The 22,551-nt window shown below is 42.5% G+C and overlaps 1 protein-coding gene across 3 annotated transcripts in view; it reads right to left on the minus strand.

Annotated features, from left to right (window-relative positions):
* The window catches only part of LOC145788264 (myosin light chain kinase, smooth muscle-like), a 39,294-nt gene that overhangs the window by 13,299 nt on the left and 3,444 nt on the right, over window positions 1–22,551 (minus strand). For 2 of the 3 annotated variants that reach the window (XM_082600045.1, XM_082600044.1), the window contains exons 2-31: window positions 21,826–21,991; window positions 21,537–21,679; window positions 18,803–18,968; window positions 18,346–18,622; window positions 17,489–17,721; window positions 16,990–17,397; window positions 16,573–16,806; window positions 15,574–15,754; window positions 15,301–15,404; window positions 12,477–12,613; window positions 12,170–12,326; window positions 11,886–12,076; window positions 11,553–11,670; window positions 11,201–11,374; window positions 10,374–10,575; window positions 10,088–10,302; window positions 9,656–9,801; window positions 9,370–9,544; window positions 9,119–9,184; window positions 8,873–8,983; window positions 7,047–7,238; window positions 6,802–6,928; window positions 6,455–6,583; window positions 6,182–6,320; window positions 5,992–6,074; window positions 5,359–5,483; window positions 3,805–4,010; window positions 3,130–3,363; window positions 2,454–2,577; window positions 1,961–2,083 (exon numbers count right to left, since the gene is read on the minus strand). In XM_082600045.1, the coding sequence (XP_082456171.1) occupies window positions 1,961–2,083; window positions 2,454–2,577; window positions 3,130–3,363; window positions 3,805–4,010; window positions 5,359–5,483; window positions 5,992–6,074; window positions 6,182–6,320; window positions 6,455–6,583; window positions 6,802–6,928; window positions 7,047–7,238; window positions 8,873–8,983; window positions 9,119–9,184; window positions 9,370–9,544; window positions 9,656–9,801; window positions 10,088–10,302; window positions 10,374–10,575; window positions 11,201–11,374; window positions 11,553–11,670; window positions 11,886–12,076; window positions 12,170–12,326; window positions 12,477–12,613; window positions 15,301–15,404; window positions 15,574–15,754; window positions 16,573–16,806; window positions 16,990–17,397; window positions 17,489–17,721; window positions 18,346–18,622; window positions 18,803–18,968; window positions 21,537–21,662 (4,903 nt within the window). In that variant the 5' untranslated portion in view covers window positions 21,663–21,679; window positions 21,826–21,991. Of the gene's footprint in view, window positions 1–1,960; window positions 2,084–2,453; window positions 2,578–3,129; window positions 3,364–3,804; window positions 4,011–5,358; window positions 5,484–5,991; window positions 6,075–6,181; window positions 6,321–6,454; window positions 6,584–6,801; window positions 6,929–7,046; window positions 7,239–8,872; window positions 8,984–9,118; window positions 9,185–9,369; window positions 9,545–9,655; window positions 9,802–10,087; window positions 10,303–10,373; window positions 10,576–11,200; window positions 11,375–11,552; window positions 11,671–11,885; window positions 12,077–12,169; window positions 12,327–12,476; window positions 12,614–15,300; window positions 15,405–15,573; window positions 15,755–16,572; window positions 16,807–16,989; window positions 17,398–17,488; window positions 17,722–18,345; window positions 18,623–18,802; window positions 18,969–19,343; window positions 19,439–21,536; window positions 21,680–21,825; window positions 21,992–22,551 lie in introns of those variants that run through there. The other variant, XM_082600046.1, reaches the window with a different exon arrangement.

Genomic DNA, 22,551 nt, shown 5'->3' on the forward strand with positions numbered 1-22,551 from the left:
TGCTCATTACTGACATGATGCGCTCCCTTTCGTCCTGTGTCAGTGCAGAGAGCACAGTGTCCATTGTCGTGTCATACATTGATGATATCAACGGGGCAACCTTTCCTAAATCAACGGGGCAACCTCTCCTGCGTAGAAAAAACATTAGTTTACGTTGATCAATCGTAGTTGATGGTGAGAAATTGATGTTTGTCAATAACCCTGAAGCCTGGTGTACAAATTCCCACAACTCGAAAGCGTTTGAGACTAGATAAGCCTTTCTGTACAGCACATTACCGTGAAAGGGAAAAGTTCACATTACCGTGAAAGACTTATCTCACATTGGCATTTTTGAGGCATATATTGAAGCAGTTAAATCGAATGTTACCAGTGTACGATGACTGAATAAACATCAAAAGTCCTGAGCAGACTCAACAAAACTCAAAACTTCAACACAGTTTCCAGCGAATTGAATTTATCCGCTAGATTTCGAGACGAATCAGCTGTTTCCTCGCATACAACGCCCGCAGTCGTGTGGTCTGCAATACCTGGCGCTTACGTCGTTATTCGCTTGCACCTGAACTGAATAGAATCGTCTGCATCTCAGCCCTCTTTGTAACCTAGCCAAGATCAATTCATCCCTAGACTCGATGGAAATACAAATTCCTGTTGTTCTCAACCTACCTACATTGAAACTAACAACCCGATTTTGCTTCGAACTTCTGATACAATCAACCAAAGGAAATTAATGCTTCGGCTGGCTAGATCATGAGAACTTGTCTGGGAAACTTTGATTGCTCGATAACATAATGGGCCAGCGCCGGATGTGGAGGGCTCGCTCTAATTCTTTTCTCTTTCTTTATCTCAAGAGGAGGGAAGCCAGGGCAGTTTTCCGAACATGATTGAAAATAAAGATCAGGGCGCAAAACTCGATAATCGCCGCTTGGCTGAAGACAAGATAAGCGACATCGAAAAGAAAGCGACCCAGGGGCGGAAAGTTTGAGCCATTGAGCCGCAGCTTTGAACAGCAAAGCACAAAGCTATGGTAATTCAATTGAAGTGATATTACTTTATGACGTCATAAATGCAACTGTCGATGGTTATCCTAGGCAACCTGCCAATCAGCTGATGCATCGTGAAGCGTGACTGCTGCTGGCAAAGCGTGCTCAGAATGAACATTATCGTCTTTTGCTTCAAGAAACTTTGAACAGTTTGCCCGAGCTCAACGTAGCAACAACATTGTCAGGCAAAAATATTTTAGAAAAACTAACACGTATGTCGCCACCTCTCATTGTTTATAACTGCCACGCCCGCCTCCGGACGCGATGTTTAAAGAAGGAAAACAAACAAAAGTTAAAATTTGTGCAAAATTAAAAAATCGTGTAAAACTACAAGAACACGATGTTGCGGTAGCGTCGTTGCCAATTGTGACCGTGCGATATCACGGTACCCGGTTATTTGGTCGACAGGACGTTTGGTCGACAGACATTTGGTCGACAGGACGTTTGGTCGACAGGACGTTAGGTCGACAGAACGATTTATTTTAAGGTTAGGGTTAGTTAACTAACCATAACCCTAATCTAACCCTGACTCTAACCCTAACCCTAACCCAAAAATGAATCGTTCTGTCGACCTAACGTCCTGTCGACCAAATGTCTTGTCGACCAAACGTCCTGTCGACCAAATGTCTGTCGACCAAACGACCGTGCACCCGATATCACAACGCCTCTCTGAGTATGAACCACCTCGCCACCGAAGCTCATCGTCTTCATCACAACGCAACATGGTCGGTGTGGTTGTGTGACGTCATAATGTGGTAGGAGTCACATTTGCTGACAAGTTATGAACACAAAATGTTGCAAGTGCTAGATCGATATGTTGCAAAGACCGGGGTGCAAAGCCATAGGAGGGTGCATGTGAAACACACTATTTGGTCAAAGCTGCTGTGTTTGGCAAGGCCGTTATATATGACGTCACTCACCGTCACCGACTATTGTGACGTAGCACGAGCATGACGTGACGCCGTGCTGATTGGTTGCTGTGCAGGTGTACTTCCCTTGGTCGTCGGGGAAGCTCTCGGTTATCGATAACCGGCAGGTGTCGCCTGAGAGCAAAAATAAAACTTGGGAATGACGTTCAAAGTTCACAAGTGACGTAACGAAGGCATAACGCCTCTCACGATCAAGTCGTTTTCTGACGTCGATGTAATGTCACTCAGTAATGCCGTCATATGACAAACGATTAACGTTAACCACAAAGCGTTCGAGCGGTGGGATGGGGTGGCGGATAAAAATTTCCGATCATGCAATGCTGGTTCGATTCCCGAGTTGACCTGGTTGTTGAAAAACACCGCTAACCTCTACCTGGGTGCCTTGTAATCCCGATGCTTGGACTCAAGTATGGGACTCCCTTAACCATTACGTGCAAGGCATTCAGTGGATAAACACTAAACAGACATCACACAGTTTGCTCACCTTTGAGAGTGATTGTGATATCCGGTTCTGGTTTGATTTCTTCGCCTTCCAAGTGCCATGTCACATCCGGTTGGGGCTCTCCCGTCACATGACACTCCAGAGTGAAAGGTTCGCCGTCTTTGACCTGGAGTGGGGATGACAAGCATTACAACAGACCGACCCAGGGATTCCACAAGGTCGACAATCCGGCCCATAACAAACCAAATCAATTCACGCGCTGAAGTCCACGTTTTACAAATTGTACGTATATGCACATTTTTTAAAATTACTGCTGACTAAAAGTCTTAACGAGTTACTTCACCCTTATTAGGATCATCAGACGGATCTTTATTCAAATAGAATCTTAACGTTTCTTTAATCGAATATTCCATTTGAATAGGAACCATCTGGAGATTGCAATAGGAATCAAATCAACAATTTGTGCGCATAAGTGACATCAACATTTATTTTAAGGATGAAGTCTGTTTGGAAATTGACCTCGACACCGGAAAAGCACATAGACCAACAAAGCAGACGAAATTACAAGAAACTACTTTACATTTCGAATTACTTCGAACGGAAGCGACTTACGGATTTCTTTTCAACCGCGCACGATAACAACTGAACAAATATCGCTGGAACTTGATGCTTTTCAGAAAAAAAGCAAGAAGCACTTCATATCAAATGAGTTACTGACCTGTTTATCTTGGAGTGATTCTGAGAACTCTGGTTTGCTCCAAGTTTGATGCTTTTCCTTGGAGATTGTCCTCCCTGAACCAACAGCTCCTCCACGTCGAGACCTTTTTGTAGTCACTGTAGTGTGATTGAAATCCGTCTTCCATTTTGCTGGAGGTGAGGTTGCCACAGTTGCAACATCTTCCTCTTTGGCAGGCTCCTTAGAAGAAAGGGAGCTCCGAGCAATTTGCTTTGTCTAAAGACAATCGGCTGATCGCGTAAAAGATAAAACGTTTGAGGTTGAAATTCACCGGAAACTAATATATCAGGTTAAAAATTACCCTTCACAAGGAAGTTCTCTCAAGTGGAGTAAAACATTTTTGTTTAGACAAATCAAGACGTTTGAGCATAAAGAAAACATTGTAAAACTCAGCAGCACTTGACAAGCAATGGATCCTCAGAGCTCATGAATAGCTCAGTTACGAACAACGTCCCCTCTCATATACGCAGCAGTTTTAAGTCGGATGATCATGGTTGAACTGTTGATGGCTTCGATAAACTCCATCCATGTCAAGCGCTGCAGAGTTAAACACTCTGCTGCATTGCAAATAAATACGATTATTATGTCATTATCAGCGTCGACGTATCAGGCAAAAGAAATCTTCACTTTCTCCTCAAAATCTTCACAAAAACTAACTTTGACGTCATCTTCTCTGGGAGGTGACGTCACTGCCTTGGATTTAATTGCTTCCGAGCGGAAGTCCTTCTGTTCAGCGCGCATCGTTTTCAGGTCCTCTTCCCCAAGAATCTTCGTCGTCACCTTGGTCTTCAACGCTTCATCCCGGAAGTCCAACTGATCTGTCACTTTAGTTTTCAGCGTGTCCTGAGTCACAATCTTCGTGTCTGCGATGAACGAAAACAACTCAAATGAAAGACACTAGAGTGCGTGCTGAACTATGAAGAGAATGTAGTTGAATGAGTTTCGCTTTTAGCAGCATGATCGTTGCTTACTTCACAGTGTAGATTCAAACGATCTGTTATAGCCTGATGCTGCGGGTTCTTTTTGGCAATATCAAATTACACTAGCTTTCGGAACACAGTTCCCTAGTCATGTGCTATGACGAATGGTGTTGAAGTCAGTGAGTGGTTTTTTAAAAATGGCTCTTTGTTTTAGCTTGAGGCTGCCGGCTGTTGAGTTTCTGTGCTGTTAGGCGTTATTGCTGTGAGGTTTTGTTGGATCAGTTGATTAGTAGATTTCTACTTGTTGGATCAGTTGATTAGTAGATTTCTACTAATCAACTGATCCAACAAAACCTCACAGCAATAACGCCTAACAGCACAGAAACTCAACAGCCGGCAGCCTCAAGCTAAAACAAAGAGCCATTTTTAAAAAGCACTCACTGACTTCAACACCATTCGTCATAGCACATGACTAGGGAACTGTGTTCCGAAAGCTAGTGTAATTTGATATTGCCAAAAAGAACCCGCAGCATCAGGCTATAACAGATCGTTTGAATCTACACTGTGAAGTATGAAGAGAATGTTTAAAGTAACATCCACTTTGCATTGAAGAAGAGATTAAAGAAGGGTTGCATTTAAAGATTGCATTCAAAGAGAGAGAGAGAGATTGTCAAGGAACTGCACACATAAGAGAGGGAACGGAATCGGTAATCGCGGCATGACCACATACATCGTGGCATACACTAAGATGAAAACTCCTTGTTAAAATGAGGAAAGTATTTCAAGAAATGAAACATATTCATCAATACCTTGCTCGTGCCACGTGATATTGATAGCATCAGGATGTCACGGTATTTGACGCATCTACCAAGACAGCAAAGCCCTTCCTGTTTACACTAATTCAGCGTTTGCGGACGTTGAAACAATGTAAAAAGGACAAATATTGCGTCTGGTTACGAGTCTGATGTATCCTACTGGTTTTGCATTCATATAGTGCAGTCGAGATTCTACAATGCAAAGTCTGACGCAATTTGTGACGCTGAACATAGATCTGGTGGGGGAGAGACTGTTCTCTGCTCGAAATTTCTTACATCGCAATTGGTGGGATGTTTTTGATCAATCAGTCTTGCTTCATTTGCGCGTGTTTGTTATTACGTCACAATGGCAACCGATGATGAACAATGTTGTGTTGATGTTTGTCAATAACCCTGAAGCCTGGTGTACAAATTCCCACAACTCGAAAGCGTTTGAGACTAGATAAGCCTTTCTGTTTGAGACTAGATAAACCCACCAACTTTCCTGACCAGGTTGGACCTAAAATCCTTCTGTTCCGCTCTCTGCATCTTTCTTTCATCTTCGGTCAGCGCTTTCGTCTTCACGGATGTTGATAGGACGTCCTTGTAGGAGACCGTCTCACTGAAGCACAAAGTTCGATATCAACTCGGTTTGTATTGAAACAATCGCATCTTTCAATAAACGATTGGTTCTCCCAAACAAAACCGCAACTGGCATCACTCCAAGCTCGGCGACCGACCCTGCGTCTGCGGTTTGAAGCCATATCATCAGTGCGCATAACCGTTAGGACGAAGATGTGCAACCTCTTCAATTGTTGATGGGCGGAACGAGGACGATCAAGCGACGAGTTAACAACTTTAACACGTGACAACAACAGACAGGTGACAGAAGTTAAAATGTCACATTATTATAACGTCACTGTCATATCTGCATTGGCCGGTTGTGCAGGTTGGTGCCTAGAATATCCACACGGCGCTCGAAAGGACGTGAGTTCGACACTTATCCAAAACGCACAGCTGTTTTTCGGCATGACACGCTTGGTGGACGCGTAGATTGGCTTCGTATCCACGTAATTCACATCACCTACCAGGCATATACCTGGATACAACAGAAAACACATCACTTGTACCTAGTGTTGCCAATTCCATCAGAAAAGCCTCCCTTCTTCTCGGGATCTTTTTGGGTGGTCCGGAGGAGGGAACGGAAGTCCACCTACAGAGATCAAGCTTTAGTCGGCACATGATTTTAAAACTAAGCAGTCGACTAAGACGAACATTTGTTGACAAGATCTTTAGCTACAATAGTTTATGTAACCTCACCGACTCGTTGGTAGTCGTCTTGGTCGTTTTCAACGGGTCGGACTTCTTGAGGACATGCTGGAAGTTGCTTTTCGTTTCGTGCCTTTTAGCGTCAGTGACGATCAACGACACCATGCATGTGACGTCACCGATCATGTTTCTGATGTAAATTGATGACGTTTCAATCAACAACTATATTGTGACGTCAAACTATGTAAATCATCGTAAAGTTGAGCTCATTTTAAACAAAACCATGAATTAAAACTAAATGTTTTTCGGCTCAAGCAATCGCACCTGCAGCACACGGAGTATCTTCCTGCATCTTGGGGAGACACATGGAGGATCTCAAGGGAGAAGGTGTACTTGTTCTCAGCGTCTGCCTCCGTGATGCGGACCCGAGAAGTCTCCTGGATCTGTTGCTTCCTTGACGAAAATAAACAACCATTCGTTATGACGTAGACCACCAGCAACTATGACGTTCTCTCTGCTTCATGCGGTATACAACATGTCATAATTACGTCACAACGTAGTTGAAATGTGAAATAATTAGAATAGCGCTTTTTGAACACGATGCTGCTCGGACGTGGTGACGAGGTAGCTGTGATGTGCAACAAAAATTGCTACTGAAGATCCATCCTCACCCAAACATCCACTCCACCGTGGGAGGAGGATCACCATCCACTCTGCAGGAGAATACGGCTCTTCCTCCTGCGTTCATATTGATCGGTTTCGGCTTCATCAGGAAAGTTGGAGCTTCTCCTGAGATGACTGTGATGAGAATGCAAATAATCAACATCCAGATTACCTCCTAGTCACATGCAATAAGAATCGCAATCTTGAAACATCGTTGCCTTGGTAGCTGTGTCAAAAGAAAGCATCTCTTCACCTTTCACGGAGAGATTGCAACTTGTCTTCGCTTCACCTCCATCGTTCTTTACTAAACACGAGTATGTTCCTTCATCCTCAGGAAAGATCTCATTGAAAACAAGTCTTCTCACATCTTCTTCCGCTTCAAAACGGAAGTCGTCACTTGATGTGATCTCTTTTTGTTTGAAAAACCACCTAGCGGTGGGATTACCTAAAGCAAAAAAGCACTTGGTCAAAAGAGCAGTTTCCCAGTGAATGGCGCATTTCCATTCAGAAGCCAGGTCAAACATCCACTAAGTAAATAGATCGCTTTATGACAGTGCTCATTAGGCTGTGCCAAAAAATGGCGAGGTTCATGGATATTTCCTTAACTTTCTGAAAATTTGTAGTGGACTTTTACAAACACAAAAGTGAACAAAAATGAAAATAATGACGTCACACGGTCGCGCTGGGCGTTTCTATGGTTACCAGTACCCATTTTCATAAAAATTGTCATATTTCGAAAACCACTGGAGATAAAAAGATGAACGTTACATCAAAAGCTGCAGAAGTGGCATATTTATATCTGCTCTAAGAACACTTTTTATTCTAGGACTGCTTGAAAAATATTTATAAGCAAAAAACTCAATTTTACTATTTTTTTGTAGTAGGGGAGATGCAGGGCCTATTAGACATTTTTGTTTTCTTTTTTACTCTCATTTCTTCAGCTTATATCAAAATAAGACAGAAGTTTTAGAGAATACAGCCAAGGTCAATGTTTATTGATTGTGTACATATCTTGACAATCGAATTTATTTTTGTGAGGTTAAAGCTTATACAAACTTTTTTGAAGAGTGTATAATCGGTCCTGCCCCTGAAGGACCTATTATACACAAGCAAATATTGAAAAACAAAACATGTTTTTTCACTTTCATTGCAAAAACAAGCACATAAAAATGTGAAATAATAATACTTAGTGTCTATAAACAGTTTAATTTCCAAGGTAAGATTAATTAGCGTTACATCAATAGCTTTTAACTGTGTAAGAGGCGTCTAAAACTTGGAAGTTTGGCAACATCATCAGAGCAGGTTACTAAAAAAGCCATTTTCGTTGTTGATTATAACTGGAGTTGAGGTGACAAATGCCAAAGACACATTTTCGAAGTATTGCTTCATGTAGACTCTTTATTGACAGACATATTGCAATTGCTTGAAATTGCAAGATTTTAGCACTGACAACAATGTTTTTCGTTTTATGTCTGTCCAAGCTTCAACCTCACAGAAATAAATTCGATTGTCAAGATATTTACACAGTCAATAAACATTGATCTTGGCAGTATTCTATAAAACTTTTGTCTTATTTTGATATAAGCTGAAGAAATGAGAGTAAAAAAGAAAAAAATGTCTAATAGGTCCTGCATCTCTCCTACTACAAAAAAATAGTAAAATTGAGTTTTTTGCTTATAAATATTTTTCAAGCAGTCCTAGAATAAAAAGTGTTCTTAGAGCAGATATAAACATGCCATTTCTGCAGCTTTTGATGCAACGTTCATCTTTTTATCTCCAGTGGTTTTCGAAATATGACAATTTTTATGAAAATGGGTACTGGTAACCACAAAAACGCCCAGCGCGACCGTGTGACGTCATTATTTTCAATTTTTTTTTCACGTTTGTGTTTGTAAAAGTCCACTATAAATTTTCAGAAAGTTAAGGAAAAATCCATGAACCTCGCCATGTTTTGGCATAGCCTAGTGCTCATCTCCTCATCCGATGGACCGAAGAAAAAAGTCGTAATACAGCAGAGCGTTCATGCATGAACAGTTGAACACGTCACTGCAGCAAACATGACATCACAATGTATGGCACCTGACACGCGGCACGTCAATGAAAAGTTGGTGGCTCCATCTTGAACAGAACAATCCAGCAGCTCCTCATGGATCCTTGGTGGAGAAACGGATGGTGGATCTTTGACGGAGGCTGAAAAGAAAAAAAAACTTCATTTTTTTTAAACCTTGAGTGGGAGTCGAACCGACTTCTTCGTATCACCAGGAAACTAAACAGGCCCCTCACTCGGTCATGATGCTGGCCGCTGGGAATAAAGCAATGTCTCACCTTTGGAAGATCCATGTCCTAGCTTCCGATGCAAAGAATTTGACTTCTTCGGAGGTTTGGGAAGAACTAAACAATAAATGCAACATCGATAGAATGACAAAAGATGCTTTAGTTATTGAGAGAAGAATAATGCACAGAAGCTACGATCTTATATTTTAGAAGGCAATGAAATCTCAGCTACGACTCCATCACAAAATTAATTGACATCAGTAACCTCGAAATTACCAACAAAGTTCAACACGAATCCGCACCATCGATGGAAACTTTGCATGAACACATGACTCGTTTGTGGATGTTTTCAGCGATGCAAGTGTAGACTCCCTCGTCCTCGGGGAGAGCTTCCGTCAGCAATAATTCAGCGTTTCCGTCGTCCAAATATTTAATTTCGGCATCAACGATTTCTTCACCGTCCAGGAGCCAAGTGATCTGCGAAATAAGGAACAAATATAAAACTTGCCACTTTGCCAACATTTTGAACGAAATTTAATTGAATCAAAAAGTATCAACTTCTACAAATCCAACGAACTTTATCCCCACCTTTGGTTGAGGGTTGCCAGTAATTTGGCATCGGAGGATAATGTCATCTCCTTCTTTAATGGTTTGATCTTCTAGAAGCACAGGAAACGAAGGCTCTCTCTTCACTGCAGAAGATTTCACTGACACAGTCTTCTCAGCAGCAGCAGCTGAACAAAGAAAGCTAACGAGAAAATTCGAAGGAAGCTTCCTACTGTACGTCACACTTGAAAACGTTTGAAAAGGAAGAGTAGGCCTGACAGACAAGTTTGAACCGAATTGTATGCTTTGAAGACTTTCGTATGACTTACATCTTGAAATAATTCTTCGTTAATCAGTGCAATTGGGTGCGTACATTAACTTAGAAATAACTAACCTTACGTCGCCACATACTGTGACAAAATACATCTTCAAAGCATTCAAATAAAGTGCATGACATTCAACGATTCGTCTCACCGTTTACAGTGACTTGGCACGATGTGTCTGCCCTCCCGGCACAATTAGCGGCCACACATCGGTACCGACCAGAATCTTCCGGCATCGCGTCTTCCAAGTCCATTGTCGCGACGCCATCTTTGAATCTCGCGTCGCCGTCTTCGGCCTCCATCTTCTGACCATCCAATTCCCACGTCACATCCGGTACAGGAATCCCGATCACGTGGCACTCGAGGCTGAGAATTACATGACGTCTTACAAGATGACTAAATTATATTGATACGTCACAGCGACGTCAGCAACTTACTGCAAGTCCTCCCCATCCGTCAGAGTGATATGTTGCAACTTCTTCGTGAACTTCGGTGTCCGATTGGTCGATTTTGTGGGTGTGTTTGCTACACACGCCACGACACAAACAGATTCAGCTTCTCCTGATAGATTCCGCGCCACGCAAACGTACTTTCCCGCCTCTTTGTGCCCAACCTTCCTGATCCTAACAGCAGCAACTCCTGAATAGGAAGATATTTGAAAGTTATGCTCGTCCTTAGCCCTGATTTTAGGATGTAACAAAATAGCCTGAGACTTATGGTATAATTGAGACTTATTTGTTCAAATATTATTTGCTACTTTACTGAAACTCGTCAACACGCTGCAAGGCAGTCACGATCAGTTTTTAAGGGTTTTCCTTAAAACACAGTAAAGTTGTTGCGGCTTGTACGGAAATTGCGAATGATATTTGACCTTTAACTGCCACAAACAAAAATGAAGTCAAAACTTCATTTTTGGCATTGTTTTCAAACTGCAATACGAAGCAATGTTAATGGTTTTGTAAAAATATTCTTTCCTAAAAGTTGCAATAGAATAAAAAGTTCAAAATTCTGTCCTTGAGGTTTTATAATACCCTGCGTCCCTGCTGTACTGAAAATCAAGGCTAAAAGTTTAATTTTAATCTTCTGTTAAATAAGCCAGCACATAGATTTGCAGCAAGCAAGCTGCAGGTGGAAAGAATCAAAGCGGTGGACTTTAGATAATGACGTCACTCGCGTAATATGTGAAATGTACCGGCATTGATTAGATTCTTGCCAAATAAACCTTTACGTCACAATGATGTTAGATCTTGCGATTGTGACGTACCATCTTCGTAAGATGTTTCAGTGCTGAGGACACTGAGCGTTCTGCCGTCCCGCGTCCACGACACACGCGGTTGGGGATGACCAGTGACGCTGCAGTGGAAGAAAGCTTCCTTCCCTTCAGTGACCTCCAAGGATGGAGGGAGGAGTTCTTCAAATCGTGGCGCGACGCGTTTCGCTGCAACAGACCAGGGAATTTTAGTGATTGATGCAAGATGTCAAACACCGCTCGTGGCTGGAACTAAGCGGGAGAATCATCACGAGTTCGGTTCAACAAAGATGATAATGTACAAAATTACTTCATAAATTCTTTCACATCACGCAATAACAACGTCACAATACATACAAGTACTCACCTCTGACGTATATCTTCGCTTCATAGGTCGCCTTGCCTGCGCAGTTTGACACTGCGCATCTGACATGACCACCATGAACAGATGTGATTGGTTGGATAATTAGACGAGCTTTCCCACCCTGGAAAGCAAAATTCCATAAAGCTCGAAATTATCGTTGATGAGGATTCAACGATTTGAATCACAAGATCGTTATTCACAGAGCAACTCTATCATTTGTTTGTTTCACCACTTGGCAACACTGTTACCAATGCGTTCTGTCACGTAGCTTTGTATTATTTCAACCAACAACGTACCCGGCGATTCCACATTGAAAGATTATGACGTCACGCATACCTCAAACGTGGATTTTCCATTCTCAACCCTTTTATCGTTCAACGTCCACGTCACTTCCGGTTCCGGAAGCCCCGTAATCTCACATTTTAAAATTTCCGTGTCGCCCTCTTGTGTTCGGATATACTGGTCAAAGGTGGAAGTAAATTTGGGAGCAAAAGAAGAAACCGAGTTCCTGTTGGATGTTGCAAGAGCTGAAATGAAGAAGGATTATGAGCGCAACTCAACGTTTGCAAGATCTTAAAATGAAGTCACCAATCATTACGTAAAGGAAACAGCAGCTTTACCTTTGACATTGACTTGGCACTTGGTGGTGGCTCTCCCCTCGCTGTTGACAGCCAGGCAAGTGTACCCCCCAGTGTCGTCACTGGTGGCATGCTCCAGAGTGAGGGCCGCCACCCCATCATGGTAAGATATCTCCAAACCGTCTTCGGGCTCTACAACCTAAACGTCATTGTTGCATCATAATTACAAACGTGTTGACTAATCATTCAAATTGTTGTAGTTTACAACCTGGGGGTGACGCTTTGAAGTGGAAACATCGTGTTCGAAACCGTGAGCCATGAACATACGTTACCACAAACGCGTCATTACCTCGTCATCAACCATCCATTGGACCAAAGGCTCAGGAATACCGGTCACCATGCAACGCAAGCATACGTCATCACCTTCTTTTGCAGTGACGTCAGAGAGCGGGGCGGTGAATTCCGGGGTAATCGAGATGCGTTTCTCTGGAGACAATAAATGTTGAGCTGAAAAGCGAAATTATCTGGATCTTCACTGAAGATCTCCTTGGAACAAATCCATAGCAAGTTTCTGGTAAAACTCAAAAAGTTCCATAAATGTTTGCGCTCCATCTTTGTGGAGATGAGTCACAGGAGCAAAGCAGCGATGCCACACTTGCAATTATTTTATTATTTTAAGGCAAAAATACGCCAGTTAGAATGATGGGGAAGTTTCAGCTAATGCTACCTCCTATAGAAAGCTTCATAACCAGAGTCAATTAAAAGTGTCCTCAAAACATCTACATTGACAACAGACTTAAGCATAGGCGCCGACTCCGGGGGGGCGGAGGGGCGGCGCCCCCCCCGTGTATTTAGCTCGGTGTGGCTGCCCCCCCGCAGATTATTTAAAAAAAATCCTAAATCAAATGTTTCTAAGTTCAGATTTGCGTTAGTTTGACCTTCATTGCGGATCGATCTCAATTAAAAGATCTACTTGTTGCAACAAGAGCGCTGCTCCTAAGATAAAAGAAACAGAAGTACGGTAGCTGATAAACGCCAGCATGGTGCCGTTGAAGCATAGTAACAATGATTGAAAAACGTTTTTCTTGATTTCTTCCGCTTTGTTTTTTCTTGGGAGTGTCAATAACGAGGTGCAGTTTGCTCAGTTTAGTAGGCTATCTACGCGTATTAAGAGCTAAAGTTCAAAGTGACCAGCATATAATTCGAAGTAGCCTACAGGCCTCGAAATTCGTTTTTGTTGACGGCGGACAAACGTGTCCGGTCTGAGCAGCTATCTCGGCGGACAAATCAAGTCTCACGGCGGACACACCAGTTTTAGCCGTCGATCGTCATGCTTATAATCACTTTATCTTGGTAATAATTCTTCGCCATTTCAGAACTCTAACTACGGTTTTAGAAGGCCTTTTAAAAAATCAGTAAAGTCACTCTGAAAGGCTTTCATCAGACCAACGACTTGCGCTTGAAGCGTCAAAGCGCCGTGTAGCTGGTCAATACGTCACATAACTGATTAATTTCCACCGAACGAGGTCGTGTGGCTTATTGCGTCACAATACTGGGCAGGAGTCGGAAAATTTCTACACAACGCTGCTATTTTCCGCTGTGCAAAGTTTCACAGGCTTTTTTCTTGAGGTTTATTTTTGCGTGTCATGCGAGCGAAAGTGAATTTTCCTTGGGTCTTTTCTTTCTTACTGTAATACCAAAACTTAACAAATTTTGTTGCATCTTGCTGTAATAGCCTACTCGTATAATCTAATTTAGTAACCAACATTGCCGTATCATTATTACTCGGAGATCAAAGCCAGACATTGTGACGTAAACCTTGAACTAAATTGCGCGTGATTAGTGTAGAAGTACTTGTACTCCTATCGATTCTTAGCGAAGAATTCACCTTTGTTACGCTGATTTAATGTCATCAATTGTTGAAACAACGTAAAAATCGAAAGTTTTCCTCCTTGAATGGAATCTAAGGGATACAGTATTCACATTTTCTAGATGCGCGTTAGAATGCGCTGGAAAATATATTATCGCAACAATTGTTCTTGCTATGCAATGACGATTTGTATCGCTAATTCCTGTGTTATTTCTCGGCGGACAAATATGACCGATCTAGATGGTACTTCCCGCGGACATCTCATGCTGTGACGGCAGACATGTCCGCTGTGAATTTCGAGGCTTGGGCCTACATTATAAAGCTTGGCGATATACAATGGCAGATAGACGCAAACAAACATCAATGCTGACAAACAAACATCAGCATTTTGAATGTAAGCAATCGGTCCGCTAGACAGTTTGCCCTCCCGGCAATTTTCAAAACCCGGCGCCTATGGACTTAAGTGGGATGTGCATTTATCTAATTTGAAGATTATCCTGCCCAGAGCTTGTGGAATTGCTTACAAACTAATGCATCGTGTGCCTACTGCAACTCTACGAATGATATAATTCTCCTTATTTCATTCACAACTGCAATATTCCACATTTAACTGGGGTAGAGCCTCCACAATGTCACTTGCTTCAATCCGAACAATGCAAAACACCTTTATTAGAGCTTGCTTATTTCTTCCTCTACACGCCACAACAAACTCCGTATAATATATTCTAAATTAATGTTCTTAAACTAAACGATATTTTTAACCTTGAATGCGCGGTTTTTATCTATAAATCTGCGCACAATAAGTTGCTTGACGAATTCTGTGAATATTTAAAAAATCTAAATGAAGTTTATCACCACAACACTCGACAGAAAATTAGAAACAAATTTTATCTATCAAATTGTAAATCCAACACAGATAAGAAAAAAAATTGAATACCTTGCTGTAAAACCCTGGAGCATCATTCCCACAGATCTTAACACCAATACTTTTAGATGTTTTAAAACCAAATTAAAAACTTTCTTAAACAATACAACAACTAGGCGTGGAAATTTTACTCACTATCTTGTTTACTGCCGCCTGAAAGCCTGTTATTATATTGTCCTCCCAGTACCAGCACTACATTCAATCTACTTATTCATGTAGCATATTTACGGTATACAGTATATAAATTGAAGCTGTAGTGCTAAACTAAATAATCAATTATGGAAACTTGTCACTTCCACAGACCCCAAAACACAATCACCGGACTGACAACAGATTGACCAAGGCCAAATGAAAGTGTTAACGTCATACTTGACCAACCTTTGACCCTTACTCGACACGCGACAGAATCCGCCCCAGCACTATTCAGCGCGTTGCACGTGTACTGGCCGCTGCTCGATGGAGACACCTTGTGGAGAACCAACCTACAACAGATCAAAGGTCGAAGGTTAATTAAAATATCACTACACGTACATGCTTCGGAGATAAAAGTTTAAACTATTTCGACACAATCCCACTGCAGCTTCATCACATCAGCGCGACAACGGAAGATCTCTCTATAATCTCGCCATGCTGGAATGACATTTCACTTACCTGGCTATATTGTTGTGGAATGTTGTGTCTCCTCTCAATATCTCCTCTCCATCTAAGGACCACACTATCTCAGGAGTGGGTGCCCCCTCTACTTCAGCTTCGAGGGTTAATGTTTGACCTTCCGCAGCTCTGACGTCACCAGGAGATCGGACAAACCGCGGACGAAGTTCAACTCGTTTTTCTGAAAACACAATCCACAAGTGAACAACGACAAACATAAAGCCGGGAAATACTAGACACGAGAACATGTCTAGCTCTTTTGTCCAGACGTCCATTGGTAAATATATGAGGATTGTTAACGACATTGTTTACTCTATGAGAAGTGTTTGCGATAACTTCATGATTTTTGTGCAGTCATCGTATGTGTGCATGTGCAGTCATCGTATGTGTGCATGTGCAGTCATCGTATGTGTGCACTATGCAGGCATCATATTGCTGTTTTAATGTAAAACACAGACGGCTGATGAAGTAAGTGGAGGTAGTAACCCTGATATGAAAGGATAACATTTCCCGTTGCAAAGAAGAATAAAGTGATACAGAAGAGCATTCTCTACATGTAACCCAAACTGAAAAAAAAAATGAACGCATAAATATCTCCAAGAAAAGTAACGACAACATTCAACAAGAGATGCCACGCATTAGGTTGGGACGCCATTGATAAACGCAACGGTCGCCACGCCACGACCCAAAACAAATGTCTGCCGAATACGTATCAGATAAAAAATTCAAATGCAACAGTCTTGGTCAAAATGGACAATTCAGGGCAAATCCTACATTTCCGGTGAGCTTGGCTTCCATCCAATGAGCAACCAACATCCAACGTTGACTAGCAGCATGTTTGCGGAAGCAATGAATAGGCTGCATCATATTGCACTCGTGGAAGTGGAAACACGCTTTTTTGGCGCTACTGGTTGTTGCTGGGTAAACTTGTCCCAGGTGAGACTGGCTCTTGTGTGCCACCATTATGACACGAATGACAATAAAGACACAATTACTCACGTTTGACGGTGACCCGACTGCTGCACTGCACGAACCCCCCGTCATTGCGTGCCTTGCAGATGTACTCCCCCGCGTGGTGAGGGTGCACATCCCGCAAACGAAGTCGGGCCACTCCGTTCCTGAACGAGGTGAAGACTTCATCTTCGTCGATGCCAACCTCCAACCCGTTCCGGAGCCATGCGAGTTTGGTGTCAAGATCTCCAGAAAGTTCGCACTGAAGAAGAAGTTCCTCTCCTGCATAAAATTGAAACGGTTGATTGAATATTTGAATTGCTTCGACCTCCAGCAACTGAGTCGAATTGTTTATTGATTTCCTTGTGTCAAAAAATAAAAATTTTATAACTTCGACAGAAACTAAAACAGAATCATTACGTCATCACACATCAACCATATTCCCGCCCAATAATGTCGACATACCTTCCAGTACTTGTGTGCTTGATAGTCGACGCAGGAAGGTTGGAGCGACAACGTTCGATCGCCGCCAACTGGATCGTCCGCTTGCTCGGTGGTCGTCCGTGTCGGCTTCGTGACGGCCGTGTGACGTGTTTGAACGCGACGATGACGTCGACATTCGAGAATGAGAGGAAAAACTTGAACAAACTGATGACGTAGGTGAGTCCTTGCTGTCGTCTGGCTTCAGGTTGGAAGGAATCGCGAGCTCTGACGCACGAAGAGGTCTGCGCTCGCCATTTGAGGACACGCTACTAGCCACGCTGCTGTGTTTGCTGCTGACGAAACTATCGTCCGAGCGAGAAATGTTTCCGTTTGTTGTTGTGATTATCTTCCCAGCTTTTGAAGGAACAACCGGGGAATAAACTCCGGTTCCTATCAAATAATAAACAATTACCCATGTAATCTTCTGACGTCACATCAACGTCATATTTGAATGTGTCACCAGCATACGTCATAGCAAGACCTGTGATTGTGACTTCCACCGCAGCTGTTTGCTTCCCGAGTGAGTTGCGGGCAGTGACTGCGTATTTTCCTGCGTCCTCAGGTCCGCACTGGTCGATCTCCAGGAAGTAATCGTTGCCATCTATCCTGGTCCGGATGTGTCCATCCGTCTTGTCCTCATCCACAAGCTCTCCTCCCTTCTCCCACGTCACAGTGGGCTTGGGGTGGCCCAGCAGGGTGCACTTCAAGCACAAACTGGGGAGGAAACATTTCGTGTTCAAACAAAAGCAACAAAGAAAATAAAATTCCTTTGAAAGTATCGCTCCATCCAAATCTTGGGAACCTACAACGTTCTTCCGCATCGTTGAACAAATTTTAGAGGTCAAAAGTTATTGCAACAATACAGACGATAAAATGTAGAAAGTTTAAAATCTTATTTTTTGAAAAGCCTGAGAAGTTTTAAGTTGCTTGCAGAGCGGAGTGGGTGCATGGAATGAAGAAGTTCACTGGGATTAAGAATATGAGTTCCATTCTCGGCCTCACTCGATTACAGGTCATCTACTTTGTTTGCGAGACAACAACCCATCGCCAACTACAATGCAACTTTCAAACACAATATTCAGAAAGGATCACAGAAGAATCAAACTAGAATTTACCAAAGGAGTAGAGAGTTTAAGATGCAATGAAATTGGAAGTAAGGAGGAATGATCAAATGTGCAGAGATATCTGGAGAAGAATAAATTTGTGACATTATCAACTTAAGTGTAACAGGGCATGAGAAAGTAACAGAAACACGAAAGCAATAAATTGAAATTGCAGACGATGCAAACATCATGAACTTTCAAATTGGTTCGATGCTCCACGCGAACTCACACCGACCTTTCTCCTGGTTCAATATTCTGAGGTCGGGGTCTTAAAATAAAACCAGGTCCTCTTCTCCTCGGCGGAGGGCCACTTCCTCCTCTGCTAGGAGATGACTTGTTTCCTGAGTTCCATGGAGACGAGTTGCCAGTAACCGGCCGAGAGTTAACGGCCCTCCCCAACTTCGGGGACCGTGATGGGGAGCTTAAAGTTGATGAACTGGGACTGCTTCGGGCCGAACTTCCTCCATACATCGATAACTTTCCTCTTGATAAACCACGAGAGGAGGACATATCTGTGGGGAAATAGCAAAGCATAAAAGAGTTCATCATTCTGCATCAAGACTACAATTCTAATGACGTCATGGATGGAGCCCATTTGCTTCATCCTCCATTGTACATGAGACCCTGGTGCCGTTCACGTCACACAACGATGACCCTACGACAAGAACGTTGCTAATGGCAACATGACGTACCTTGCACGTGTAATTGTCCAGACCTGGACTCGGATCCAACGTGGTTGGATGCGTCCAGTGTGTACACGCCGCTATCTGTGTTCTCTACTCGTGATATGATTAGACTGTGTGTTCCATATACTTCTATAATACGCACACGACTTGATGCTGTCACAATCTTGCCATCCTGAAACACGGTTTTAATACGCGTCAATTTAGAAATCATGAGGAAGTTTGAATCAGTAGCCCATGCTTGTGACGTATACAAAGCTGCCACGATATCAGCTTCCAACAACCTTCCTCATTCCAAGAAGAAATAGCAACTGATAAGTTTTTCAAATTTATAAATTGATCAAATTCGTTCTATAGTCACAACCTGCCGAGCACCAGCAGTAGCATGAGGTATTCAACAAACTCAAATCACCATAGACAAGCAAGCAATATAAAAAACAGTTGCCACAAACCACTGTTACATTATACGTCTAGTGACGTTGCAATGACGTCATCCAGCATTGCATTGTATGGGAGATACATTCATAGATTACTTGCAGATGCGGCTTACCTTAGATAAAGCCGCAATGAGCAGATTATTGTGGCTTTGAACTAGTATCAACACAATGGACTAGTATCAACACAATGGACTATCAAACCAACGCATTGTTGCTATTTCTTTGTAATTGTGTTCTGAGCATATTTGGTGTCATGATGACATTTTGAACACCTCATTATATCATGTGCTTCACAATCATCAATTGTCATCTGCACCAGACAATCTCAGACCATATGAACCACAAGGACCAACAAGGGGGCAGTAAGAGTGACTGCAAAATGTTTCCAATAGGTTTGACTAGAATCACTGAAAAAAGGTGAAGTCAACAAAATCCAAAGTTTTGTTGAACAAAATTTGTTGCTTTGTCTTTGTTAATTTGTCACTCAAGGTACAAAAGTGGCCATGTCATAAATAAAACCTGATAGCTACTAAAGTTATTATACTCCAACAGTTTGAATAAGAATTTCACCGAAACCTCATTTGCCTTCGATGCGTACCTACCACTGGCGACCTGGGAAGGCGCAGCGGATAAGGCGCTTGGTTTCTAATCACGCAATCTGGTTCGACTCCCGGTTTAAGCTGGTTGTTGAAACACACCGCTCAACTCTACCCAGGATGTAATAAATTGGGTGGGCGTAGTTGCTGAAGTAAAGGCGGCAGATATAAAGGAACTAGCCACCCTACTCTCGTTAGTGCTGATGGCTTAGTATATTGAGAACTTATCTTCTCATACCTGACTCCTGATTCAATGGTGGGACTCATCTTTATCTTACCACTGGTGCGCCATCAAAACGTTACAATATCTCTCCCTGCCTGTTGCATGTGAGCAAATTGAGAATAGGGAAGGGTAAATATATTTCTGTGGACTAGCTACTTAGGGAGACAACTAGACCCACTAGATAGCCTTACTTTGACTGACGCAACTCAAACGCTAAGAATTAAAAACATGAAACAACAAAGAGGCAAGTTCTATCATAGATTGCGCGATGGATAAAAGAACCATGTTCAGTGTTGCCAAACAAACCAACTTCCTGCCAAAGACCGTCTACTACCAAACGACTGACTAGGTTCAGTCTGACGTCATCACAATGTTGCAAATCGGTGCTGTTGTTCAAACTCACTATTTCTACTTATTCGTCATCACTGCTGGTGAGTTGGCAAGTGGCAACTAAACTGTCTCCTGCAGCGGTCAATCCACCAACAGTCACTTTCGAACGGCTCTTCACTTTCTTGCGATTTATCGTCACGCTTCACTGCGCACGCGGTATGCTGTTCGTTGAGGCTGTCTTGTATCTATCTTCGCTGACTTCGCGAATAATATTTCTCCCAAATAAGCAGCATTCAGAAAAGTCGATTATGTTCCATGAATGATAGGCATAGTCGCAACATCGACTATCGCAATCGCTCTTGTTACGTCATGGCACCGAAGATTGAAGGCCATTTGTTACGTCACACATATATTGACTCGATTGGCGCAGAGCAAAAACGAATGTTCGATTCCTGGTCGGGTTGAATTCCTGAACAACATCTTTCGGTCCACTTTGTCAAACAGAGTCTTCCCTGTTGTGGAAGGATGCCGTCAACATCTACTTCTGAGGTTGAAGAGCCACTATCGGCAAGTTCATCGTTGGCTATTCCTGCTGAGCAGGATGAAATCAAATATTTCTCAAAGCCCAAACTATGATCAGATTTTATCATTTCTGTGGTTGTCATAATACTCGCAAATACAAGCAAGTATTCAACCGTGACTGCCACAACTCACAGCAGCGACCAATTTAAGGGGGAATCACGACATGTTGGCATCAGGGCTGTTTGAAACACAAGTTTTGTGTTCAAAACAACTTTACAATAAAAATTCACATGGCAGCAGCTTCATGAATAATTAAAAATAATTTAGTTTAACACATATATATAATTATGCAAACATACATGGCAGTTAAGCATAATCACTCAAAAGAAACAGCACCAAGGCCTGCAATTAAGTTACAGGCCATACACGGCCGAGGTTGGACCTCCTACACCAATTTACAGAAAGATGGACACTTACGGGTATACCGATGCTGATAGTTTTTAATTAACAAGATGGGCGTTGTCTAGCCTGGCTAGCCTTTCATGTCAGATCACCCAAGAAGGCTTGTTGACGTCACTGAGCAAACCTACAGTGGGTCATCCGTGGAACGTTATTACGCAACAATGGACGCTCACCTTGCTCCAAGTGACGGTGGGCTTGGGTCTACCATCTATTTTGCATTCAAACTTGGCCCTTTCCCCAACCCTGGCGTCACAGGAACTGAGGGGCTGGGTGAAAACGGGGGGGCGATCTCTTGACATTGAGGGAGATTCTTTAGCTGAAAGAAAACATCAAACAAAACGTTAATTTCCGATCATCGAGGTAAATACTGATGTTAGATCTTCTGCTATCCTGGCGTACCAAATGACACCAGTTCGAACCCCTGGTAAGCCGACAGGCAATACGACGAAAGGGAATCTCCACCTGTCAATCTGAGCTCCACTGAGCAGGACGCCTTCCCACCGCTATTAGACGCCACACATCGATAAGTTCCCGCGTCCGTTACACGAAGCTTCCGGATTTCCAACTCCGACTTCCCGGAAGTTGTTCCCACACTTATGCGATCCGATAGATTGAGCCGATCCGAGCCCTGCACATCAACATCAATCAATCCTTCAATTCCAAGCTAATTTAAAGTAAATAACTTCTCAAAATCAAAATCATCATCAGCAGTGGCATCATAGGCGCCGACTTTTCATAAAACCTTGGGGGGCGAGAAAGGTGATGACGTCATAACCGTAACGCTATTTTACTCAATTAAAATAGTCTTTGATTAAGCTTAGTGTCTTGTTTATATTGACAAATAGGTCGCAAACCGAGTTTATTAGGACCGCTGCTTGAAAGGATTAGTTTTACGTATGCAGTACGCATAGTCGTAAAAATTTTGATATTGTTAGCTCATAATTGGAACAGTTGGAAAACAAGCCGATTCATTTCCTTTTCGTGCGAGTGCATAACAACGATCAATGATACGGTCAATTATCGAAATAAAACGCAAAAAATCATGATCTCAAGCGGAGTGGAAACCCGCTATCAGTTTTATTAACTTCGTTTCGCTGATTACTTACCTTCAAAGTGTTAACAACGGCGAAGTGTTTTCTCTTCTGTTTTTTATCAAAAGTCTTTGTAGTCTTTTATTGAATACAGTAG

The sequence above is a fragment of the Aplidium turbinatum genome, chromosome 2 (assembly GCF_918807975.1).
Source record: "Aplidium turbinatum chromosome 2, kaAplTurb1.1, whole genome shotgun sequence".
NCBI lineage: Eukaryota > Metazoa > Chordata > Ascidiacea > Aplousobranchia > Polyclinidae > Aplidium > Aplidium turbinatum.